The sequence below is a fragment of the Ovis canadensis genome, chromosome 9 (genome assembly GCF_042477335.2).
Source record: "Ovis canadensis isolate MfBH-ARS-UI-01 breed Bighorn chromosome 9, ARS-UI_OviCan_v2, whole genome shotgun sequence".
Lineage (NCBI taxonomy): Eukaryota > Metazoa > Chordata > Mammalia > Artiodactyla > Bovidae > Ovis > Ovis canadensis.
The window spans coordinates 55,230,658-55,252,623 of record NC_091253.1 but is presented as its reverse complement, the minus strand read 5'-3'; the positions used below and the strand labels follow the sequence as shown (position 1 = coordinate 55,252,623).

Below are 21,966 nucleotides of genomic sequence, written 5' to 3'. Positions count from 1 at the left end.
GCCCTCCAGGCTCCCCAGTCCCTGGGATTCTCCAGGCAAGAACACTGGAGTGGGTTGCCATTTCCTTCTCCAATGTAAGTGAAAAGTGAAAGTGAAGTCGCTCAGTCATGTCCGACTCTTAGCGACCCCATGGACTGCAGCCCACCAGGCTCCTCAGTCCATGGGATTTTCCAGGCAAGAGTACTCGAGTGGGGTGCCACTGCCTTCTCCGTTACATCACTAAGAGATTGCAATTGGGATCCAACTGGAAAACCCCAGTGAAAAATGGCTTCCAAATCAGACTGATGAGTTTACATTGATCTAACAGAAAATCACTCTAAGGCTCTGAGGCAGGGGACTGAACATGATATTTTAGGAGAATGAATCTGGTAACGACTTATATGGACCAGAAAAGATGAATTAAATCACACGAATTAAAAGGGGAATTAGCCAGAAAATGTCTCATTAACTGAAATATGAAGAAAAATGGAAAAACTGAAGTGAATTTTGAGTTAAAAAGAAGCAGCTGTTTAGGATATTAGGACAAAGGCAGAGAAAAAAATGAAAAAAGTACTGCTGGAAAAATGAGAGCTTTCAAAGAGTATAATTTTGGTAGGTAGGCAGCAAAGAGATTATATGTCACTACTAGACATTTGAATTTAAGCTGACAGTGGATGTAACCTGGATGGGTATTTTTCCCCACACCACCAAGCAATTCTCCAACCCCAGCTGGGTGCCCTACAATTCAGTTTAATTCTGACACCATCTACCTGGATATAGTGACAGATATCATGGGATAAGGTCTCATCCGCCACAGGACTGCACCCCACCCCCACTTCAGACACCATTCACAAGGCCAGGCTGTCGTCTGTGCTTCTTCTGATCAACAGACTAGAGGTTCCAGTGATCCCCTCCTTGGGTTCAATTAATTAGCTAGAACACCTCACAGAAGTCAGAGAAACATTTTCTGACTAAGTTAGCAGTCTATTATAAAAGGACATAATTCAGGAACAGGCAGATGTAAGAGATGCACAGGCAAGGCATGGACGGGTGAGAGCACAGAGGTCCAGACACCAACACAAGTTCGGACAAGTGCTCAGCCTCTCAGTCATGACTGACTCTGTGACCCCATGAACTGTAGCCCGCCAGGCAACTCTGTCCATGCAGCTTCCCAGGCAAGAAACCTGGACTGGGTTGCCATTTCCTTCTCCAGGGGCTATTTCGGATCCAGGAATCAAACCCAAGTCGCCTACATCTCGTCTCCTGCATTGGCAGGAGGATTCTTTACCACTGAGCCACCTGAAAAGCCGAAGTTCACCAACCCAGAAACTCTCCAACCCTCTCCTTCTGGGTTTTTCTGGCAGCTTTATCACAGAAGCATGGTCAATGAAATAATTGGCCATTGGCCACTGCACTCAATCTCCAACCCCTCTCCCCTCCCTGGAGTTCAGGGATGGATGGGGCTGAAAATTTCAACCTTCTACTCACAAGGCTGGCTCCCCTGGCAACCAGCCACCATTTTTAGGTGACTTCCCAAAGTCACCTCATTAACAGAACAAAAGACAGCTTTGCCCTCTCAGCACAGGAAATTCCAAAGCTTTTATATCTCTCTGTGCCAGGAAACAGGATGAAGATCAAAGATGTATATACATTTTTATTCTAAAACAATACCACAGTGGGCTAACCACACAAATTACCTTCAGTTAGCTGATACTATGATTCCATAACTTAGCTGAGGGACAGGAGACAGACATAATCTTAGTGACACCACCCTGTGACTCTGTCCCCATCTAGTCTGCTATTTGCTCTGCTCTCCTCTGCCCTCAGTTTACAGGCTATGAGTGAATGGTATGCATATTAATGGCACTGGAACAGTCCTTCCTACATAAAGACCACAGACTTACATTCTGGTGTCATATCTGGTATATATTTGCTAGGATATTCCTCAATCAGAGATGAAGGCATGATGGTGTTCAGACATGTTACCCTCAAATATGGCACTTTGGAATACTGAGTTATTCATATTTTAAGCTGAAGGACTCTGAGAAACAGTGGGGACAGGAAGGACTTCCTGAACGCCTCTTTTCCCCCTGAAGCAGATCATAAGACGCTCAGGAGAGCTATACCCAGAGGAAAGAGATATCTTTATCTCCAAAGAGGGAGGGATGCCAAAAAAGCAGGTCTTGCCACCAGTTTTACAGCCCTTAGCATGTACACTTTGGTCCTGTAACAATTTTCTAGGACTTTCTGAAAGTGAAAGTTGCTCAGTCGTGTCCGACTCTTTGCAACTCCATGGACTATACAGTCCATGGAATTCTCCAGGCCAGAATACTGGAGTGGGTAGCCTTTCCCTTCTCCAGGGGATCTTCCCAACCCAGGAATTGAACCCAGGGCTCCCGCATCGCAGGCGGATTCTGTACCAGCTGAGCCACCAGGGAAGCCTTCAAACCTAGTATGAAAACATGCAGGTTTAATCTTTTCTTCTGGTCTTCATTTCCTTATAAAGGCTCTCGTGTCCATGTGAAACTTATATTAAATGAAGTTACATGCTTTTCTCCTGTTCATTTGGTTTTTGTCAGTCTAATTTACAGGGCTCCAGGCAGAGAACCTAGGAGGATAAATGGAAAAAGATTTTTTTTCCTCCTCTACAGGAACATCAGCTACACATAACCAGAACATTCTGGCAAGGTAGAACTGTTAATTTCCAGCCCAGACCTGACCTTCCATTAAATCATTCTTTACAGAAGGACAATTTGGGAAATAGAATGAAAATGTTTAATCAATGGTGAACCGGTGAGGTTAGTTCTGAGTCCATCCACAGAACAAGCAGCTGATTACAAGGACCCCAGTGCAGCTGCTTCCACCCCATAGAACAGGACTGGACACTACACAGACCACCAGGAAATGGCAGCTTGCCCTCTCCCTTGATGGTCCACTGAGCTGAACTACTGATTAACTGTTTTTAAAGACTCACTTAATGTGACAATCACAGCTCTTACCCCCCAAAGTAATTGATACTGCATTTACTCTAAAAGCAAATATAATGTATACAGGAAAACGCAAAGCTGATGAGAACAGCTGCATTTAGATTCACAAATGATAGCTTTTAGGAGTGTTGTGATACTGGTATCTAGTCAGTGGAAATCTACTTTTTACTCAGCAAAGTATGGACTTCCCAGGTGGCTCAGTGGTAAAGAATCTGCCTGCCAATGCAGGTGATGTAGTTCGATCCCTGGGCTGCAAAGATTCCCTGGGGGAGGAAAATGGCAACCCACTCCAGTATTCTTGCCCAGAGAATCCCATAGACAGAGGAGCCTGGTGGGCTACAGTCCATGGGATCACAAAGAGCTGGATACAGTGACTGAGTACACCACAGTGAAGTATATTCTTAAATTCCTTGAAGCTTTTCAACATGTATTTGTCATTTTGGCTATTCATTATTTGGGGTTGGGTGTTTAAATTCAGACTTCTGATTGAATGTGATGTTATAATGTATATATAGCTATAAAATAAAACTATAGCCAAGAAATCCAGCTGTGAAGGATAAAAGATTTCATCATATGATAGAATAGCTATGATTTATTTGGAGTTTTCCATATGCGTAAAAAATTTTTATCTATTGATCTCTAAAGAATGTCTAAGCTGTTATACTTGAGTGTATTTCTAGGCAGAAAACTTGGTAATCATAGAACATTTACACCATTCATATCATTTAGTAAATGAAGAAACTGAGGCACACAGGCTTAGACCCTATAGGGTTTAAGAACTTTCTTGTGTCAGCAAAGTACGTAACTCTCTCTGTGTGCCTGCATGCTGAGTCACTTCAGTCGTGTCCGACTCTGTGACGCTATGGACTATAACCTGCCAGGCTCCTCTGTCCACAGGATTCTCCAGGCAAGAATACTGGGTTGCCAGGTCCTTCTTCAGGGATCTTCCTGACCCAGGGATTGAACCCACATCTCCTGCATTACAGGTGGACTCTTTACACTAGGGAAGCCCCCTTAATTTTAGGATAAATTTAGAATAATTTATCCTAAAAAAATAGTAGTGAGGGACTTCCCTGGTGGTCCAGTGGTTAGGACTCCATGCTTCCAATACAGGGGCCTGAGTTCAATCCTTGGTCAGGGAACTAAGATCCCACATGGTGCAAAGTGGTCAAAAGAGTAAAAAATATTTAAAATGGCAGTGGTGGGTTAAAAAAGTGGGTTATGATATACTGTTACTTCAGCTGATTACTATTTACCACATTCAAATGACATATGAATGACTGAGGAATATAAATTTACATACAAGCATAGTATGTATTATCTAGGTTTCTCCACCTTAGCCCTAAGGATATTTTAGACCAAATAATTCTTTGATGAGAGAGACTATCTGGCGCCTTGTAAGATGTTTAGCAGCATCCCTAGCCTCTACCTACTAGATGCCAGGGGCACCCATGAACGTGACAATGGGAAAATGTCTCTGGACATTGCCAAGCACTGGTCTAATACTGGGAAGAAAACCACTGAATTGGAGATTCCAAAAATTAGACAAATTCCTCATTTCATCTTTTTCACCATCATCACTTTGAAAACTCTCAGAATATTTTCCTTAACAACTCTGACCCTAAATAATATGCAACCAAACTCACTGGCATTGTCTGGAAATTTTTTATATCTCTTTTAGAGGTGGTACCAGTTATGGGATGCTGAGTAGACCATCTCATGCTAGTATTAAAAATAACAAGCAACTCAGACAAACATCTCTGAAAGACAAATTGAAAAACTAATGATTCAACCTTATTTTGATTCTCACAGACTCACAATTGATTGTTTAGACTTTCTATGAAATGTAAAGCATTTTGTGAATCCTTTAGAAATTTTTCTGATAGAGTTTCATATTATAAAATATGAAACTCCCTCATTGTCTCCTCGTCTTCATAAGAATGAGCCTTTGCTTTATTTCCTATGAATATTCTTCGAGATACAGTCCACATTGTTTAGATCCTTGGAATACAGGTTTTGTCATCGTATTCCTTCTCTCCCTCCTCTGCTTTCTCTCACCCTTTTCAGTCCTTTTATTTTCCTCATAATATGAAACACTCCAAAGAGTAATCAGGGCATGTCTGAATTTGAGGGTTTAATGGATTTTTAAATGAGTGTTGCTCATGTCATGGGATTTTTTTTTTTTTTTTTGCTTTTTATCCTGACCTTCAACAAATTTTCTGATGTTCTGAGCAAGATTCCGGACGCTGCTGGGAAGATTCCAAGGATCTTGCTTGATGTGAAGTCTTAACCTCTTCGGACAACTCAGCTTTGGTTCCATTTCCTGCTGAAACTCTAAATAAACACAGAAAAGCTCTCTTAAGTCTCAACCATTTACCGGTTCACAAGCCCATAAACAACAGAATCCTCTTCCTTTCATTCCTGTGGTCTTAGGCTATTATCATGGTAGCAATTTATGTAGCTTTATTACGGGAGAAAATCTGTTAAATCTAAAACAAAGTCAGATCCTTATTATCTTCTCACAAAGGTTTAAACAAAGGAAGAAATTCAGATGAAAATCTCCATTTCAACATCCTAAACCAGATGTCAGAAAGTGGCAGCTCTAGACCTTGTTCTGTTGGCCAATTCCCCCACCACCCACCTCATTCCCAAATCCCCTTCCATCAGCACTGGGCTATAACCAAGTAAGCATTGAGCCTGATTTCAGCAAAAGCAACTCAATTTCTTGAATTAATACATCCAGTCTGCCCTCTATAGGCTTTAAACATTTTAAATTTCCAAATAACTCTAAAAAAGGTCCCATATTGGCTTATTATGTATATTCAATGACCACCAGATAGAAGTAGTATTAAATTAATGATAGAACTGGCACCTAGACTTTTTTTTTCTCATGCTAAGCTTTTGTCTCATGACTGTATTGTCCCCCACTTTTGTTTCCTAACTGCCCCGAACAGGTACATTGTAAACCTCACCTTGTAATCCTCGACCTGGTGTCAGGTACTTAGTTTGCTCAAAGGCCCTCACAACAGCTTGGCCTCTCAGGAGATTGGTTATGGAATCCACCTATCACAACAGCAGAGATTTGGGGGAGTGACATAACTTCTCATAACACATAACAGATATTTCCAACAGTAAATATTGTAACATTTTTTCTGAAACCAATGATTATTTTGGGAATCCTATGCTGCCTACAAAATCTATCTTTGAATAAAATATTGGGATAAACTCACCTGATAACATTTTAAATGGCGTCTCTTACTTTCCTACCATATATCCATGGGCTTTATACACGTGCTCAGTCACATCCAACTCTGTGCGACACCATGGACTGTGGCCGCCAGGCTCCTCTGTCCATGGGATTCTCCAGGCAAGAATACTGGAGTGGGTTGCTGTGCCCTCCTCCAGGGGATCTTCGCGACCCAGGGATTGCCTCTCCTTTATTGGCAGGCAGATACTTTACCACTGTGCCATGTGGGACACCCACCACACATTCACACAAAATATAAATTTACTTTATAAAAGAAGTAAGAGGTCCAGAATGATTTTTTAAAAAAGAAAAAACACCTAAAAGTTTTCATAATCCTTTACAAAGTGGTCAAATTTTCTACATTATGGATTTTGGTTGTGGGTATACATTTTTTTAAAAATCCAAAACACCAACATGAGCACCAAGACAATCTTGTGCTTCTTGAGGTTAGAAATGAAGTTGAACAAGAAATCATGAGGGAATATCTGAATATCCACAAAGAAACAAATAACAAATAGAACAACTCCTGTTTGTAAAATGCTTTAGCTCCTCTGTCCATGGGATTCTCCAGGCAAGAATACTGGAGTGGGTTGTCATTTCCTCCTCCAGGGGTTCTTCCTGACCCAGGGATCGAACTGGTCTTACATCTCCTACAGGGGCAAGTGGGTTCTTTACCACTAGCACCACCTAAGAAGCCCTTATAATTTTTAAGGACTGTGAAATACTTGACATTCATAATGATCTTTGGGGTCAGATGGCTGAAGGAATCCCATCTCAAGCTCTGGAAACTGAAGGAAACAGGGTAGAAAAACAGATGAGTTCTTTCCATTCCAATTCAAAACTCCTTTAGGTCTGGAAAATGGATTTTGACAGTTCAGTCTGTGGAAAAAATTCCTACAATCGTCCCAATCGTACCTGGCTGAAAAGATGCTCAAGGCAGCTGTGTATTTTGTCCTGTTTATCACGAGAAATGCGAACATTTAGGGGAAGTTCATCACCTAGATATTAAAGAAAAAAATCATTTCTCTCACGTTTAACATTCCAAACCATTTTTGAATAAACAAAGGAAAAAATAATTAAACAGTAGCTCTTATTCCATACGTTAGTTCTCATGTTCAGAAAAAGAATTCCAAAGCTATTGATAGACATTAGGATGTTAGATTATCACTCTTTTGAAGCTGCAATAAAAGCAGAGGGACTCACAGAAAGAGCCCTGTGGTACCCATGTCAATGACTCTTCCAAATGGTGCATTTATCTAATGGTCAAATAGCTGGGATAAGCTGCATATTTCAAATTTAAGACATTTCCCAACTGGATGAAAAGTCTTTTGTTCTTCATACACACAAAATAAAAACTGTATAAGGCATTTATATCAAGTAGTATTTTTCTCATTGCCCCCTTCCCTATTGCCCACCTGAGCTCAGGTGCACCTGCTGTCTTCAAAGCCCGTCCCTCCTCTGCACACAATCAGCAATGTCTAATGTCAGTAAAATTTGTTTCCTGTATAGTAATGCTATCTACCCTTTATAACCTTCTTCCTATATTCTAAGTACTGTCTGAGGCACTATGGTATTCAATTATTTTAAAAATTTATTTGTTTAAACCCTTCATAGTACCACAGAAACATCATAAGACAGCATTTATTAGCATAAAAATCAGTTTGTTCTTTCCATCGTTCAAAAAATTCACTGTTTATAATGAGATTGGGAAACTGACTTTCTCAGGCATGTAACACAAAGACCATTGTGTGGCCACCAAGAATGGCTGTTCAAAGATAAAAATGTGTATCGATTAAACAAATTAATCCCAGAGGGCTGGCATCACAGAGTTCATGCAGCTCCGCCAAACGCACCCGAGTCCATTTCATCGCTGTGAAAATATGAGCTGCACTGGCTGCTGCAGATGCTGGTGAAGGAGGCAACGGAATTCCTGTTGCTGTTGCAGTCACTGAAAATAATGAGGTACGTGTCACTGTCACAAAATGACAAAGCTTGGCAAAGCTTCCCTGTCACTTCTTATTGCATAAACATAATATGCTACTGTGATATTTGTTAATATGCTTTACAGAAATTGAAGAGAAAGGCAAGTTTGCTCAAATCACATTTTAGCTTAGTTTAAAAGAAAAAATTTCAAATTCAATCATAGTTCAAATTTTCTTCTTATATAATCTAATCATGGATTAATTTTAAAATGCACAGTTATTAGTGTAGTTCAGTGGCTAAGACTCTGCACTCTTCATGTGGGGGGTCTGGGTTTGATCCCTGGTCAGGGAATTAGATTCCATATGCTGGAAATAAGAGCCAATGCAGCCAAATAAATCAATACTTAAAAAAATTAAAAAAGTAAAATAAAATGCATAGTTAATTTACAGGAGCCAAACCAAACTTAAAATGTATCATGATACTATATTCCTGTAGTTGATTTATTAAGAGAGACAAATCCTGTTTCATGATCTCTGCCTATGAATCCTTACTATTAACTTCAATTATAACTCATTAATTGCATTCTGAGCCCTTTCCCATCCCCTCAAGGAAGATGATGCCTTGTCTCCACTCCAGAGCCCAGCAAGGATATCTCACCAAGTAAGTCCTGGATAATGATGAATGCCAAGGGAGAGAAAGTTGGAGATGTTTTTGTGTGAATATGGACACTAGACAGATTTCAGATTTCAGAAATAGTGCAGTAGACAAAATTCTTTTTGCCTTTCAGAATAGGTAAAAAGACTTATTTAACTTTAAATATACATTTAAGATTTCTCTTTTACTCTAGTGAGAACTTGAGAGTAATTTTAATTATCTGATAACTAAAAGTTGAGGTAAGAAAGTATTTTTAGATCTGTAATTTCCCACTGGAGAGAAACCACAGGTTCTTATTAAAGGGCATACTGGTCTCCTTAGAAGCTAAAAAGTAAATGAAATGGTAAAAGTGGTTAATCTGTTTTTTATATTATTAAATTTCTAGAAATAATTAACTCACACACTCATTAAAATCCTTTTCATACAGAAAGTGGACATGTAAAGTGGTTAATAAATTGTGAGCCAGGCCACCTGATTTCCTGGGTAAATTATGTAACTCCTGTGAGTCTCAGCTTTCTTAGATGTAAAATGCAGTTAACATCAGAACTTGCTACAGAGGACTGTGGTAGGAATTACCTGAAATCATCCTGTTTTTCCCACGTGCCTGGTAAAAATAAGCTTTTTTTTCAACTTTTTATTTTGTATTGGGGTATTGTTGTTCACTCACTAAGTCGTGTCTGACTCTTTGCAAACCCACGAACTGCAGCACACCACACTTCCCTGCCCTTCACTATCTCCCAGAGCTTGCTCAAACTCATGCCCATTGAGTCAGTGATGCCATCCAACCATCTCACCCTCTGTTGCCCTCTTCTCCTCCTGCCTTCAATCTTTCCTAGCATCAGGTTCTTTTCCAATGAGTTGGCTCTTCGATTCAGGTGGCCAAAGTACTGGAGCTTCAGCTTCGGCATCAGTTCTTCCACGGAATAGTCAGGGTTGATTTCCTTTAGGATTTACTGGTTTGATCTTCCTGCAGTCCAAAGGACTCCAAGAGCACCCACATTTCAAAAGCATCAATTCTTCAGTGCTCACCCTTCTTTATGGTTATAGTTTCAGGTGGACAGCACAGGGACACAACCACACATAAAAATATGTTTTAATGGAACCTATGAGTTTGTGCTAAATATCTCTGATGAAAAAACTTTGATTTAATAATAATTACTAAATAACTTTAGTTATTAAAGTTAATTGTAAAACACTGCATAATGAGTGAGTGAGAGAGTAATCATCTTCAGTTGATGTGAATAAAATGGAAGGTTCTGAAGCTGCACGCCCAGCACACATGACAGGTTGCCACGGCCTCCCTGGGGTTCCAGGAGACACAAGGGCTCAAAGGAGAGAAAGCACTTTCAATTAATGAGGTTCACTGCAGGAGCCATCATGTGAACGTCGGGTAAGAAGATGGCAACAGAGTCTGGAGGGAGGGTGCTGTGGGGTGAATTGTATCCCCCTCCTCAAATTCATATGCTGAAGTCAGTGTACTCAGTGTACCTTATTTGGAGGGAGGGTCGTTACAGAGGTAATCAAGTTAAAATGAGGTCATCAGTGGGGACATTAGTCCAATATGGGCTTCTCAGTGGCGCTAGTCATAAAGAACCTGCCTGCAAATGTAGGACACATAAGAGACATAGGCTTGATCCCTGGGTTGGGAATCCCCTGGAGGAGGGCATGGCAACCCACTCAGTATTCTTGCCTGGAGAATCCCATGGACAGAGGAGCCTGGCAGACTACACTCCAGAGGGTCGCAAAGAGTCGGACACAACTGAAGCAGCTTAGCAGGCATGCATGAATACTAGTCCAATATGACCAGTGTCTTATAAGGAGAGGAAATGTGGACCCAGAGACACACTCGGAAGGAAAAGGATGTGAAGAGACAGAAGGAGAAGATAGCCAACTGCAAGCCAAGAAGCGAGACCTGCTACAGAGTCTTCCTTCACAGCCCTCAGAAAGCAACAACATTGCTGACACCTGCATTTAGACTTCCAGCTCTGGAACTCTGGGATAATAAAGTTCTGTCGTTCAAACCACCTGGTTCTTGGGACTTTGTTCCTGAAGTCCTACCAAAATTGCACAGAATGCATGGCAGGGAAGAAAAAATGCACAAATCTGGTCACAGAGGTGAAGGACTGAAATTTGTCCAATTAGCTTGAAACACAACGTAAGAGGAGAAACAAGACAAAAAGAGCCCCTGTTCACTCAGTAGTCCAATAATCAGATACAGCTGCTGCTGCTCAGTCACTAAGTGGTGTCTGACTCTGTCTGACCCCACGGATTATAGCCCACCAGCTCCTTTGTCCACAGGGTTCTCCAGGCAAGAATATTGGAATGAGTTGCCATTTCCTCCTCCAGAGGATCTTACCAACCTAGGTATTGGACCAGTGCCTCCTGACTGGCAGGCAGATTCTTTACCACTGAGCCACCAGGAACAGATATCAGAAACAGATATTTCCCCCAAACTGTTAACACATGCACAATTTGCTTATTTTCCATCATGTTACACAATCCATAAGAGAATAACAAATCTCCTAAATTAGGCCCACTCAGCTGGAGAAAAAAATGGTTTTTCAAAATTTACACAGATTATAAAAGGGAAGAATTTGAAAGACTGTGATGTCTCACAGTGCTCTGTCTGAGGTTGGTTAAGAGCTGCAGTTATTTTATGGGAAGTCCCCTGGAAGGCAAGGAGACGAAACCAGTCATTCTTAAAGGAAATCAACCCTGAATATTCACTGGAAGGACTGAGGCTGAAGCTGGAAGCTCCAGTACTTTGGCCACCTTGATGCGAAGAACTGACTCAATGGTAAAGATCCTGATGCTGGGAAAGACTGAGGGCAGGAAGAGAAGGGGGTGACAGAGAATGAGATGGTTGAATGGTATCACTGATTCAATGGCCATGAAGTTGGGCAAACTCCAGTGTACGGCCATATCACCCTGAACATACCTGGTCTTGTCTGAAGTTGGGCAAATGGAGATGATGAGGGACATGGAAGCCTGGCATGCCTCAGTCCCTGGGGTTATGAAGAGTCAGACATGACTTGGCAACTGAACCACAATAAATACAAGCAACAGTCGAAAAGTTTTTTCAAGACCTTTGTGGAAAACACAGAATCACCTTCAATTTGGCTGATGAGAGGAGTTTCAGGAATGAACGAAGTTACCTGTAAGAGTCTCTGTTGCTGATGGTGTCATGACCCGAATCTTCCTGCTCTTCTCCAGCCATGTTAAAACAGACACGTTTGCTGTTTCTCTCTCCCTTCTCATTGTCACTGTCTGTTGGGACTATGGACTCGGATGCCTTACGTTCTAATTTAGGAGAATATGTTATCGAAGACAGAAGGCTGCAATGGGATTTAAAAAAGAAAGGATAAGTGTACATTTTCACACAGGGGGCTACAAGTAACCACCTTGCTCATTAAATACAATAGGCTTACAGACATTTCTAGAATACTTCTCCTAGATTTCCCCTGAAATTAATATCCTATTGCATATCATAGGGCTTCCCCGGTGGCTCAGTTGGTAAAGAATCCACCCACAATGCAGGAGACCTGGGTTCCATCCCTGGGTCGGGAAAATCCCCTGGAGGAGGGCATGGCAAGCCACTCCAGTATTCTTGCCTGGGAAATCCCATGGACAGAGGAGCCTGGTGGGGCTGCAGTCCATGGGGACGCAAGAGTCGGATATGACTCAGCAGCTACACCGCCACTGCATTTAAAGCCTGTCATGCCAAGTTCCTCTCAGAGTAAGAGAAACAGCACACTACTCAGACGAGAACGTTGTATTCAAATCTAGGTTCTGCCATGGATTAGCTGTGTTATCCTAGCAAAACCAGGATAGTTCTCCTTGACATCTAGGAAACATGGATAGTGAGAAGAGTGTCCCACAGGGTTGCTGTGAGAATGAAATGCACATAACACTGCTGGTTCACCATGGGCACACCTCGCTCCCCAGCCACTGTCATCACCATGGAAAGATACCTGGGGAACTTTAAAGTGCTAGCCAAATATTAAAACAAACACTACATGGGCAAAATCTCCTCACTGACTTACCTTCAGACAATAAAAACCCATCTACCTCTCTCCCTCTGCTTTGGGTTTCCTCCAGGCTTTCTCTGTTTGGTAGAGAGAATGTCTCGTGGGCAAACCCTTCTCATGCTCGTGTAAACAGGAGTCCTGCCATTGTGACCCAAAGATGCTAAATACAGTCACATATAAGATGAGGACAGGAGGCAGCAGGGGCTGCTGCCCCAAGGGCATCCACAATCCACTCATCATCAAACAGTCGTGAATCTGCCCAAAGGAAAAGCTCTTCCACTGGAATTTTCAAGCTGAAACACACTATCAGACTCTGAATTGGCATTAAATTAGATTTGGACTCTGAGTTGTGGCTCAGCAGTAAAGAATTTGCCTGGCAATGAAGGAGATTCAGGTTCGATCCCTGGGTTGGGAAGATCACCTGGAGAAGGAAAAGGCAACCCACTCCAGCATTCTTGTCTGGAGAATCCCATGGACGGAGGAGCCTGGTGGGCTGCAGTCTAAGGGGTCGCAAAGAGTCGGACACGGCTCAGCAAAGAAATAACAACATAACTGATTCCGCCAGGCTAAACTCGAATGCTCAGCAAACTGTCTAACTCAAAATGACACAATAATGGCATTAGTCCTTGCTATCAAACGATGTGCTGTAAAATTTGCAAAACAAATTAAACCATAACTGAACAAAGGACCCAGACATGGTTTCTGCAGCCAGCAATCATCTTTTCTTTTGCCAAATACCAGTGACATGCTGTTCTAACCAACAGTACATTTGCACGTTATCTTGACACCCATTTTTCCGTAGCAATGTCATATTTATTTTAGTTCAAGATCATGAAAAGATCTTACACTTCTTATTTATATCCCATAATGTCAAGCCCAATGCTGTGCACTGAGCAAATATTTATTAAGTGATTTCACTAGTGAATTAATTACACTTATCTACCATGCACTGTCCTTGGGGCTGTGAATACAGCATTTTACGAAACAAACAAAGCTCCCTGACTTCCTGAAGCTTAAATTATACTGGGAAGAAACAAACAATAACCAAATAAGCTGTATAGTATATAGTGTGTGGACAATGATGCTGAGTCACTCAGCCGTGTCCCACTCTTTGGGACCTCATGGACTGTAGCCCACTAGGCACCTCTGTCCATGGAATTTTCCAGGCAAGAATACTGGAGTGGGTTCCCATTTCCTCCACCAGGGGATCTTCCCGACACAGGGACTGAACCTGCATCTCCTGCATTGGTAAGCAGATTCTTAACCACTGTACCACCTGGAAAGCCCATATAGAATATCACATGGCTACAAACAGGAAAGGGAAAATTAAAAATTAAAAAAAAAAGGAAGGAAGCTGGGGCTGCAACTTCAAATAGTCTCACCATGAGATGGTATCTAAATAATATTTTGGCATTTTATAGATTTTAGACGCTTGGGAGAATGAGGAAGTTGTATTAGATTGCTCAGGGCTCTGTGAAGCTATGAATTATTTTAAAGACACTTTTTCTATTTGGAAAGATACTTTCATGTCTCGTAAGACAGACTGCACACCTCTTCACTCCCTCCACCTCAAAGGTTAAAGCATTAGATTAACTCTAATTACCCAAACTGCACACTGCCAGACAGATGAACCCTGAATACCAAGAGGGAAGAGATGACAGAGTTTTCATTCTTCAAGGAGTCCTCTGTGATTTAAACATCTTTTAAATGAGAAGTAATGGGTCTCAGTATAAACACTTTTTTCAAAGCTCTGCAAATTATGTTCACATATTTGCTTTCCATTTTAAACAGTTATAGTCTTGATTGTACTGATCCTGTAGGAACACTTGTTAGGCTAACAAACACAGTGATAGAAAAACAGTGTTTTTGACACTGAGTTTTGTTTTGTATTTTTTTTTTTTTGATTTCTAGATTCTTAAAAGCAATAATAGAGGTCAAAGCTGTGTGTTGGAGAAGACTCTTGAGAGTCCCTTGGACTGCAAGAAGATCCAACCAGTCCATTCTAAAGGAGATCAGCCCTGGGATTTCTTTGGAAGGAATGATGCTAAAGCTGAAACTCCAGTACTTTGGCCACCTCATGCGAAGAGCTGACTCATTGGAAAAGACTCTGATGCTGGGAGGGATTGAGGGCAGGAGGAGAAGGGACAACAGAGGATGAGATGGCTAGATGGCATCACCGACTCAATGGACATGAGATTGAGTGAACTCCGGGAGTTGGTGATGGACAGGGAGGCCTGGCATGCTGCGATTCATGGGGTCACAAAGTGCCAGACATGACGGAGCAACTGAACTGAACTGAAAGCTCAACATTTATGCTCACAGATATATTTTCCTTTGCTTTTGCTCCTATACAGTGTTAAGCTCTCTGACAGCTTATAGGTCCATTGATTCTGAATGAACATCCTGAGCTGAGCATCATTTTTGGTTAATCTGCACCTAATGCTCCTGATGCATAAAGAGATTTCTATGTGGTAGATTGCACCTAGGGCTTCCCAGGTGGTGTGAGTGGGAAAAATCCTCCTACCAAGGCAGGAGACATAAGAGACACAGGTTTGATCTCTGGGTTGGGAAGATTCCCCTGGAGGAGGGCATGGCAATCCATTCCAGTATTCTGGCCTGGAAAATTCCATGGACAGAGAAACCTGGCAGGCTACAGTCCATGGGGCTGCAAAAAAGACAGACATGACTGAAGCGACTTAGCGTGTGCGTGCACACACACACACACACACACACACAGAGGCAAGAAGGCACCATCTCTCCACAGACTGGCCACCAGCCTAACACTTGAGTGCCTGGAAGGTCAGGCATGCTGGCTTTAGAAGCAGGGCTGCCCAGGCAGAGGTGCATCATGTTCTGGGATCAGAAAGAGGCTAATGCAACAGGAACTCAGGGAAATAAGGTTTTGTTTTTTTTTTTTTTCCGGGGCGAGGGTGGGGACAAATCATGTTGGGATGTGCAGGCCACAGTAACGCATTTCCTATTCTTCTACTTGCACTTCAGTGTCATTAAGTGGTTTTAAGCAAACAGCAAAATCTACCTGTACAGATTCCTCTGGCATCTGCCTAATGTAGAATGTACCAGATGGAGAGACACAGCTGGAAAGTTCTATACTGAGTACTAGGGATGGGATGAGGGTTACCCAGGGTAAGGTGATGGGGTAGATAGGTTCTCAGGTACAACTGACAGAACCTGATAAGGTGCTGGAGGTGAAGCAAAAGGAAAGAAATGAATCACAGAGGATACCTAGACTCTGGCTTCACAAATGGAAGGGATGGAGAATACTTACCTGAGAAGGGGGACAACCTTGATAAGGGAGGGGTCAAAGTAGATTTAAATAGGTCAAAGTAGATATGAGGTTCAGAAACAAATTTAAGTTTGAGGAGTCTGTGATACAGCCCAGTGTTTCATAACTCAACTCACAGACAGACTGTGAGAAGAAATCATTATGTAAGCATATAACTTCCCTATATCAGGCTTCCCTGATAGTTTAGTTGGTAAAGAATCCTCCTGCAATGCAGAAGATCTAGGTTTGATCCCTGGATTGGGAAGATCCCCTGAAGAAGGGAAACATTACTCACTCCAGTATTCTGGCCTGGAGAATTCCATGGACTATACTGTACATGGGATCACAAAGAGTCGGACACGACTGAGCAGATTCCACTTCACTTAATCATATAACTGTGACCAGTGAGCTAACACACATTAGCTTTTATGAAACTGTCCCTACTTTTTTACATTAACCAGCAAAATGCTTGGGAAAACCTAAAAGATAATTCAATCACTAGCCTTGACATTCCTATCTGTAATCTCCAGGTCGCTGCTACTGCTGCTGCTGCTAAGTCGCTTCAGTCGTGTCCGACTCTGTGCGACCCCAGAGACGCTAACTGTCCTAAATAATGTGTTTTGTTCATCACTCAACTACAGGGCCCCAGACACTTGGAAAATGAAGTCTGTTCTCAAATTTTGTATCTTCACCAGCCCTCAATACTCTTTGTGCATTTTCTTCCTGTAAGAATACAAAAAGTCTGAATTTTAAAAACCTGTTAAATATTTGTACTCTCCATGAAATATTTTTCCCTTTACTTATGTCTAGTACCTAAGTGTCATTAACTGGAAAATAGCCCATTAAAGGGCAAAAGTACTTATTGAGAGAGTCAATTCCTAGGCAGACTGATAAGAAGTCCAGGGTCCCCAAGGAGGAGAAAGGGGTCTGGGCTCTCGATGTGGAGATAGGGGTCTGGAATTCTCAAGGAGGAGAAAAGGACAAACTTTTTTTTCCCTCTACATTCCTTAGTCTTAGTCAATTACACAACTCAGTTTAAACTCTGTACTAGGGATTATACAACAACAATGTATCTGGCTGCAGGACAGTTTCTCCTTCCTGAAAACCTTCTGACTAATCCTGATATCTTAGAATGTATTATGGGAGTGGTCTGGAGGATCGTTCTGTTGTTAAATTCTAATTTTGTTATCCTAAAATGTAAATTGTGGGAGTGGGTCTGGTAAAATTTTCACAAACTTGAGACATTCTTTTGATTCATTGTAATAACTAATTAAAAGGTATACAACTCCATTGCTAACACTAGCAAGGGGGGCAATCTTTCTGCCCCTTTCTGATGTCTGTGTCAGAAGCTTTCTCTAGCTCTTTTATACTGTAATAAAACTTTACTACACAAAAGCTCTGAGCAATCAAGCCTTGTCTCTGGCCCCAGATTGAATTCTTCTCTTCCGGAGGCCAAGAATTCCAGCATCTTTCATGGTTCAGCAACAACCTTTCATTAGCTTCCCAAAATAGAACAGGAATCACCAAGTCTTGATGAAATTCATAACATCTCCTTACTTCCTGTTACTAGACAGCAAATCTGTCTTTAGTTCTATCTTTGGATCTGAACAAGGTAGGAGGATTTAGAGGAATGCCTACATGTCATGTCAAAAGACATGTTCCCAACAGACAGGAAAACCAAACTTCATGATTAGACAGGCTCAGCACCAGGTCCTTTCACAGGAATGAATGACTTTTAGAAAGGCGAGCAGTGAGATGCTTCGAGGTTTTAATCCTCTTAAAAACTTGGCAGAGCATCCGAGATCTGCTTCTTCACTCTGCAGAGAATAATTTCTACATGGTGAGAAAATTGTTTGGTAACTATCTTTTTAAATGATATGTCAAGCTCCACTGCAGCATCTCTGAATGACGCAATGGGGGACTCCAGGCACTTGGATGACCGAATTATTTTAAAGTGATTAGGTTACACACTGAATTATGGTGAAACATATTTATATTTAGAATTAAATTATATGGTGCACATAAACAAGACCAAGGAAGTTGCTCATATCACTGGCTCATTTCACTTCACTTTCCTAGTAAATATGCACAGTTGGTGAAGGCTTTCATAATAACAAGTAAAAACAGGTAAACATTTTAGGTAGTTTGGCTAATACAAATAGCTTAACTCTCTTTCAGAAATTAGTGCTTTAAATATATAAGCATTTTAAACCAAGTACAGGAAGCCTCTTAGCTCTAACCATTTTCTTGAAAGTATATCTACTTTAGCTGAACTTGTAAAAAAAAAGTCAATAAATTAACAAAGACAGACAAAGTCTGGACAACTGCTAAGTGCTGGGTAGTCAGTGCATTAGAAATCCAGTCTACAAGGCAGCGTTCACTCAGGTGTATCAATAATCCTACCACTGACAAAGAACTCCTCTGAAAAGGAGGAGTAATAAGTCTTGGTTTAACTGGAAGTGTGGGATTGGTCCAGATGCTCTCTTAAAATCCCTTTGAGATCTCAGGTACATGAATGCTACTATCTATTGCCTCATTAATAAAAAGCCTTCCTCCCGAACTTTCTAAATACTTCAGGGGAAAAAAAGAGACTGGCTTCTAAAATAGAGTATAACATATATATTAATAATAAAATCAATTTGTTAAGAAAAAATATAACATCCTAAAATATTAACTTCTCTGTCACACTGTCATTCTAAAACAATTCCAAATATCATATAGTTGCTTAAAAATAACAGCCTGTTCTCTCGGTGATCTCAAACTGTTTAACTTGTCTATAACTGTCGTGATCACAATATACCAAGTGATAAAAGTGACGTTAAAAACTAGTGTATTCGACAAAGGAAAACAGAATTTCATTTCTAAATTAATTCATAAAAATGTCAGAAAGCAATAGCACAGTAAATAGCAACTATCAACATATAATTTTAGGACCTCCCTGGTGGTCCAGTGGTTAAGAATCCACCTGCCAATGCAGAGGACACAGGTTTGATCCCTGGTCTCAGAAGATTCCACTTGTGGCAAAACAACTGAGCCTGTGCCCTAGAGCCTGTGCTCCACAATAAGAGAGTAACTCTGCTCACCTTGCCACAACTAGAGAAAGCCTACACACACAGCAATGAAGATGGAGCACAGCCAAAAATAAATAATTTAAATTTTTTAAAAATAAATTAAGAGATAATCTTAGAAATATGATACATCTAATATGGTGATTTTCATCTCTAAATTTCAAAGATGTGTAAAGCAAGATAAAGTGTCAGTTAAAATTTCATTAGTCTAATTACAGCAGAGCCTTAGAGTAAGTTTTAAATATTTTAAGTCAAATGTGAATTATCCATGGAAGTAGGGAAGATGTATGTGAACTAAATAATACACATTTGATACTAATCTAAATCTGCAACTCCATAGAGAGTACAATAAAAAGAGGAAAACGGTCCTGATAGAGTTTTCAGATTCTACCCATTAGGATATATTCAACAATTTCAGGCTCCTAAATGATAAGCAAGCACGTCAAGCACTAGGCTGATTGTTCTTTGTATTCATTTTTATAATTTTCACCATAAATCAACAACTTGTTATTATTCACTCCATTCTGTACACGAGGAAGTGAACTCGTAATGTCCTGTATAGACTACATGCGATCATAATCACACCCATGACATAGCCAACCTTCCTATAGAGTTCAGGCAGTTCTCCAACCATCAAATTCTGGAATGAGAATCAGAGTTGACCTCTTTGGAAGAATATTATTTAACTCCTTCCTCTTCTCTGTTCTTAATTTTTAAAAAAAATTCCAAATTACTGGCACAGAGATTTGGATAATTCCTCAGTAAACCAATAAGTCAATCAGAAGAGAAAAACAGGTGTTGGTCATTCCTAGGGCTACAGACTTTTGTTTTTACTCATTTAACATGTTAAAGATTCAGTATATTTTACATTTTTCCATAACATCTATCGAGTGCCTATCCACCAAATATTGTGTTCTTGTCTATAACAGATACAAGCAATTCCCTATACACAGTTCGTACTCTTCCAGTCATATTGTTCAATTGAACATTTTCACATTGAAACTCAGTGTTTTCTGTATGAAAGAATTTTATTCTCCTCTCTGGTACTAAGTTCAGTTCAGTGGCTCAGTCATGCCAACTCTTTGCGATCCCATGGACTGTAGCACACCAGGCCTCCCTGTCCACCACCAACTCCCGGAGCTTACTCAAACTCATGTCCATCGAGTCAGTGATGCCATCCAACCATATCATCCTCAGTCGTCCCCTTCTCCTCCCACCTTCAACCTTTCCCAGCATCAGGGTCTTTTCTAGTGAGTCAGTTTTTCATATCAGCTGGCCAAAGTATTGGAGTTTCAGCTTCAACATCAGTCCTTCCAATGAATATTCAGGACTGATTCCTTTAGGATGGACTGGTTGGACTTCTTTGAAGTCCAAGGGACTCTCAAGAGTCTTCTCCAACACCACAGTTCAAAAGCACCAATTCTTGGGCCCTCACCTTTCTTTACAGTCCAACTCTCACATCCATATATGACTACTGGAGAAACCATAGCTTTGACGGAATGGACCATTGTTGGCAAAGTAATATCTCTGGCTTTTTAATATGCTGTCTAGGTTGATCATAGCTTTTCTCCCAAAGAGCAAGTATCTTTTCATTTCATGGCTGCATTCACCATCTGCAGTGATTTTGGAGCCCCCCAAAATAAAGTCTCTCAGTGTTTCCATTGTTTCCCCATCTATTTGCTATGAAGTGATTGGACCAGATGCCATGATTTAAGTTTTCTGAATGTTGAGTTTTTTTTTTTTAATGTATTTATTTTAATTGGAAGCTAATTACAACATTGTAGTGGTTTTTGCCCTATGTAGACATGAGTCAGCCATGGGTGTACGTGTGTCCCCCAACCTGAACCCCCCTCCCGCCTCCCTCCCCATCCCATCCCTCAGGGTTGTCCCAGTGTACTGGCTTTGAGTGCCCTGTTTCATGCATCGAATTTGGACTGGTGACCTATTTCACATATGGTAATACACATATTTCAATGCTGTTCTCTCAAATCATGCCACCCTCGCCTTCTCCCACAGAGTCCAAAAGTCGATTCTTTATATCTGTGTCTCTTTTGTTGTCTCACATATAGGGTCATCGTTATCATCTTTCTAAATTCCATACATATGCATTAATATACTGTCTCAGTGTTTTTCTTTTTGACTTACTTTCATTCTTATAATAGGCTCCAGTTTCATCCACCTTTTTAGAACTGATTCAAATGCATTCTTTTTAATATGAGTAATATTCCATTGTGTATATGTACCACAGTTTTCTTATCCATTCGTCTGCTGATGGACATCTAGGCTGCTTCCATGTTCTAGATATTGTAAACAGTGCTGCAGTGAATATTGGGGTACATGTGTCTCTTTCAATTCTGGTTTCCTCGGTGTGTATGCCCAGCAGTGGGATTGCTGGGTCATAAGGCAGTTCTATTTCCAGTTTTTTAAGGAATCTCCACACTGTTCTCCGTAGTGGCTGTACTAGTTTAAATTCCCACCAACAGTGTAAGAGGGTTCACTTTTCTCCACACCCTCTCCAGCATTTATTGTTTGTAAACTTTGTGAGAGCAGCCATTCTGACCAGTATAAGATAGTACCTCATTGTGGTTTTGATTTGCATTTCTCTGATAATGAGTGATGTTGAGCATCTTTTCATGTGTTTGTTAGCCATCTGTATGTCTTTTTTGGAGTAATGTCTGTTTAGTTCTTTGGCCCATTTTTTGATTGGGTCATTTATTTTTCTGGTATTGAGCTGCCTGTATATTTTTGAGGTTAATTCTTTTTCAGTTGCTTTGTTTGCTATTAAGCCAACTTTTTC

The 21,966-nt window shown here is 40.9% G+C and overlaps 1 protein-coding gene across 3 annotated transcripts in view; it reads right to left on the bottom strand.

Annotated features, from left to right (window-relative positions):
• PREX2 (phosphatidylinositol-3,4,5-trisphosphate dependent Rac exchange factor 2) overlaps positions 1–21,966 on the bottom strand; it is a 303,487-nt gene that overhangs the window by 102,651 nt on the left and 178,870 nt on the right. For all 3 annotated transcript variants that reach the window (XR_011259007.1, XM_069600206.1, XM_069600207.1), the window contains exons 26-30: positions 11,946–12,125; positions 8,067–8,161; positions 7,129–7,211; positions 5,939–6,029; positions 5,172–5,300 (exon numbers count right to left, since the gene is read on the bottom strand). Coding sequence is in view for 2 of the 3 variants with exons in the window: in XM_069600206.1 (XP_069456307.1) it covers positions 5,172–5,300; positions 5,939–6,029; positions 7,129–7,211; positions 8,067–8,161; positions 11,946–12,125 (578 nt within the window). In the remaining variant the exon portion in view is untranslated. The remainder of the gene's footprint in view (positions 1–5,171; positions 5,301–5,938; positions 6,030–7,128; positions 7,212–8,066; positions 8,162–11,945; positions 12,126–21,966) is intronic.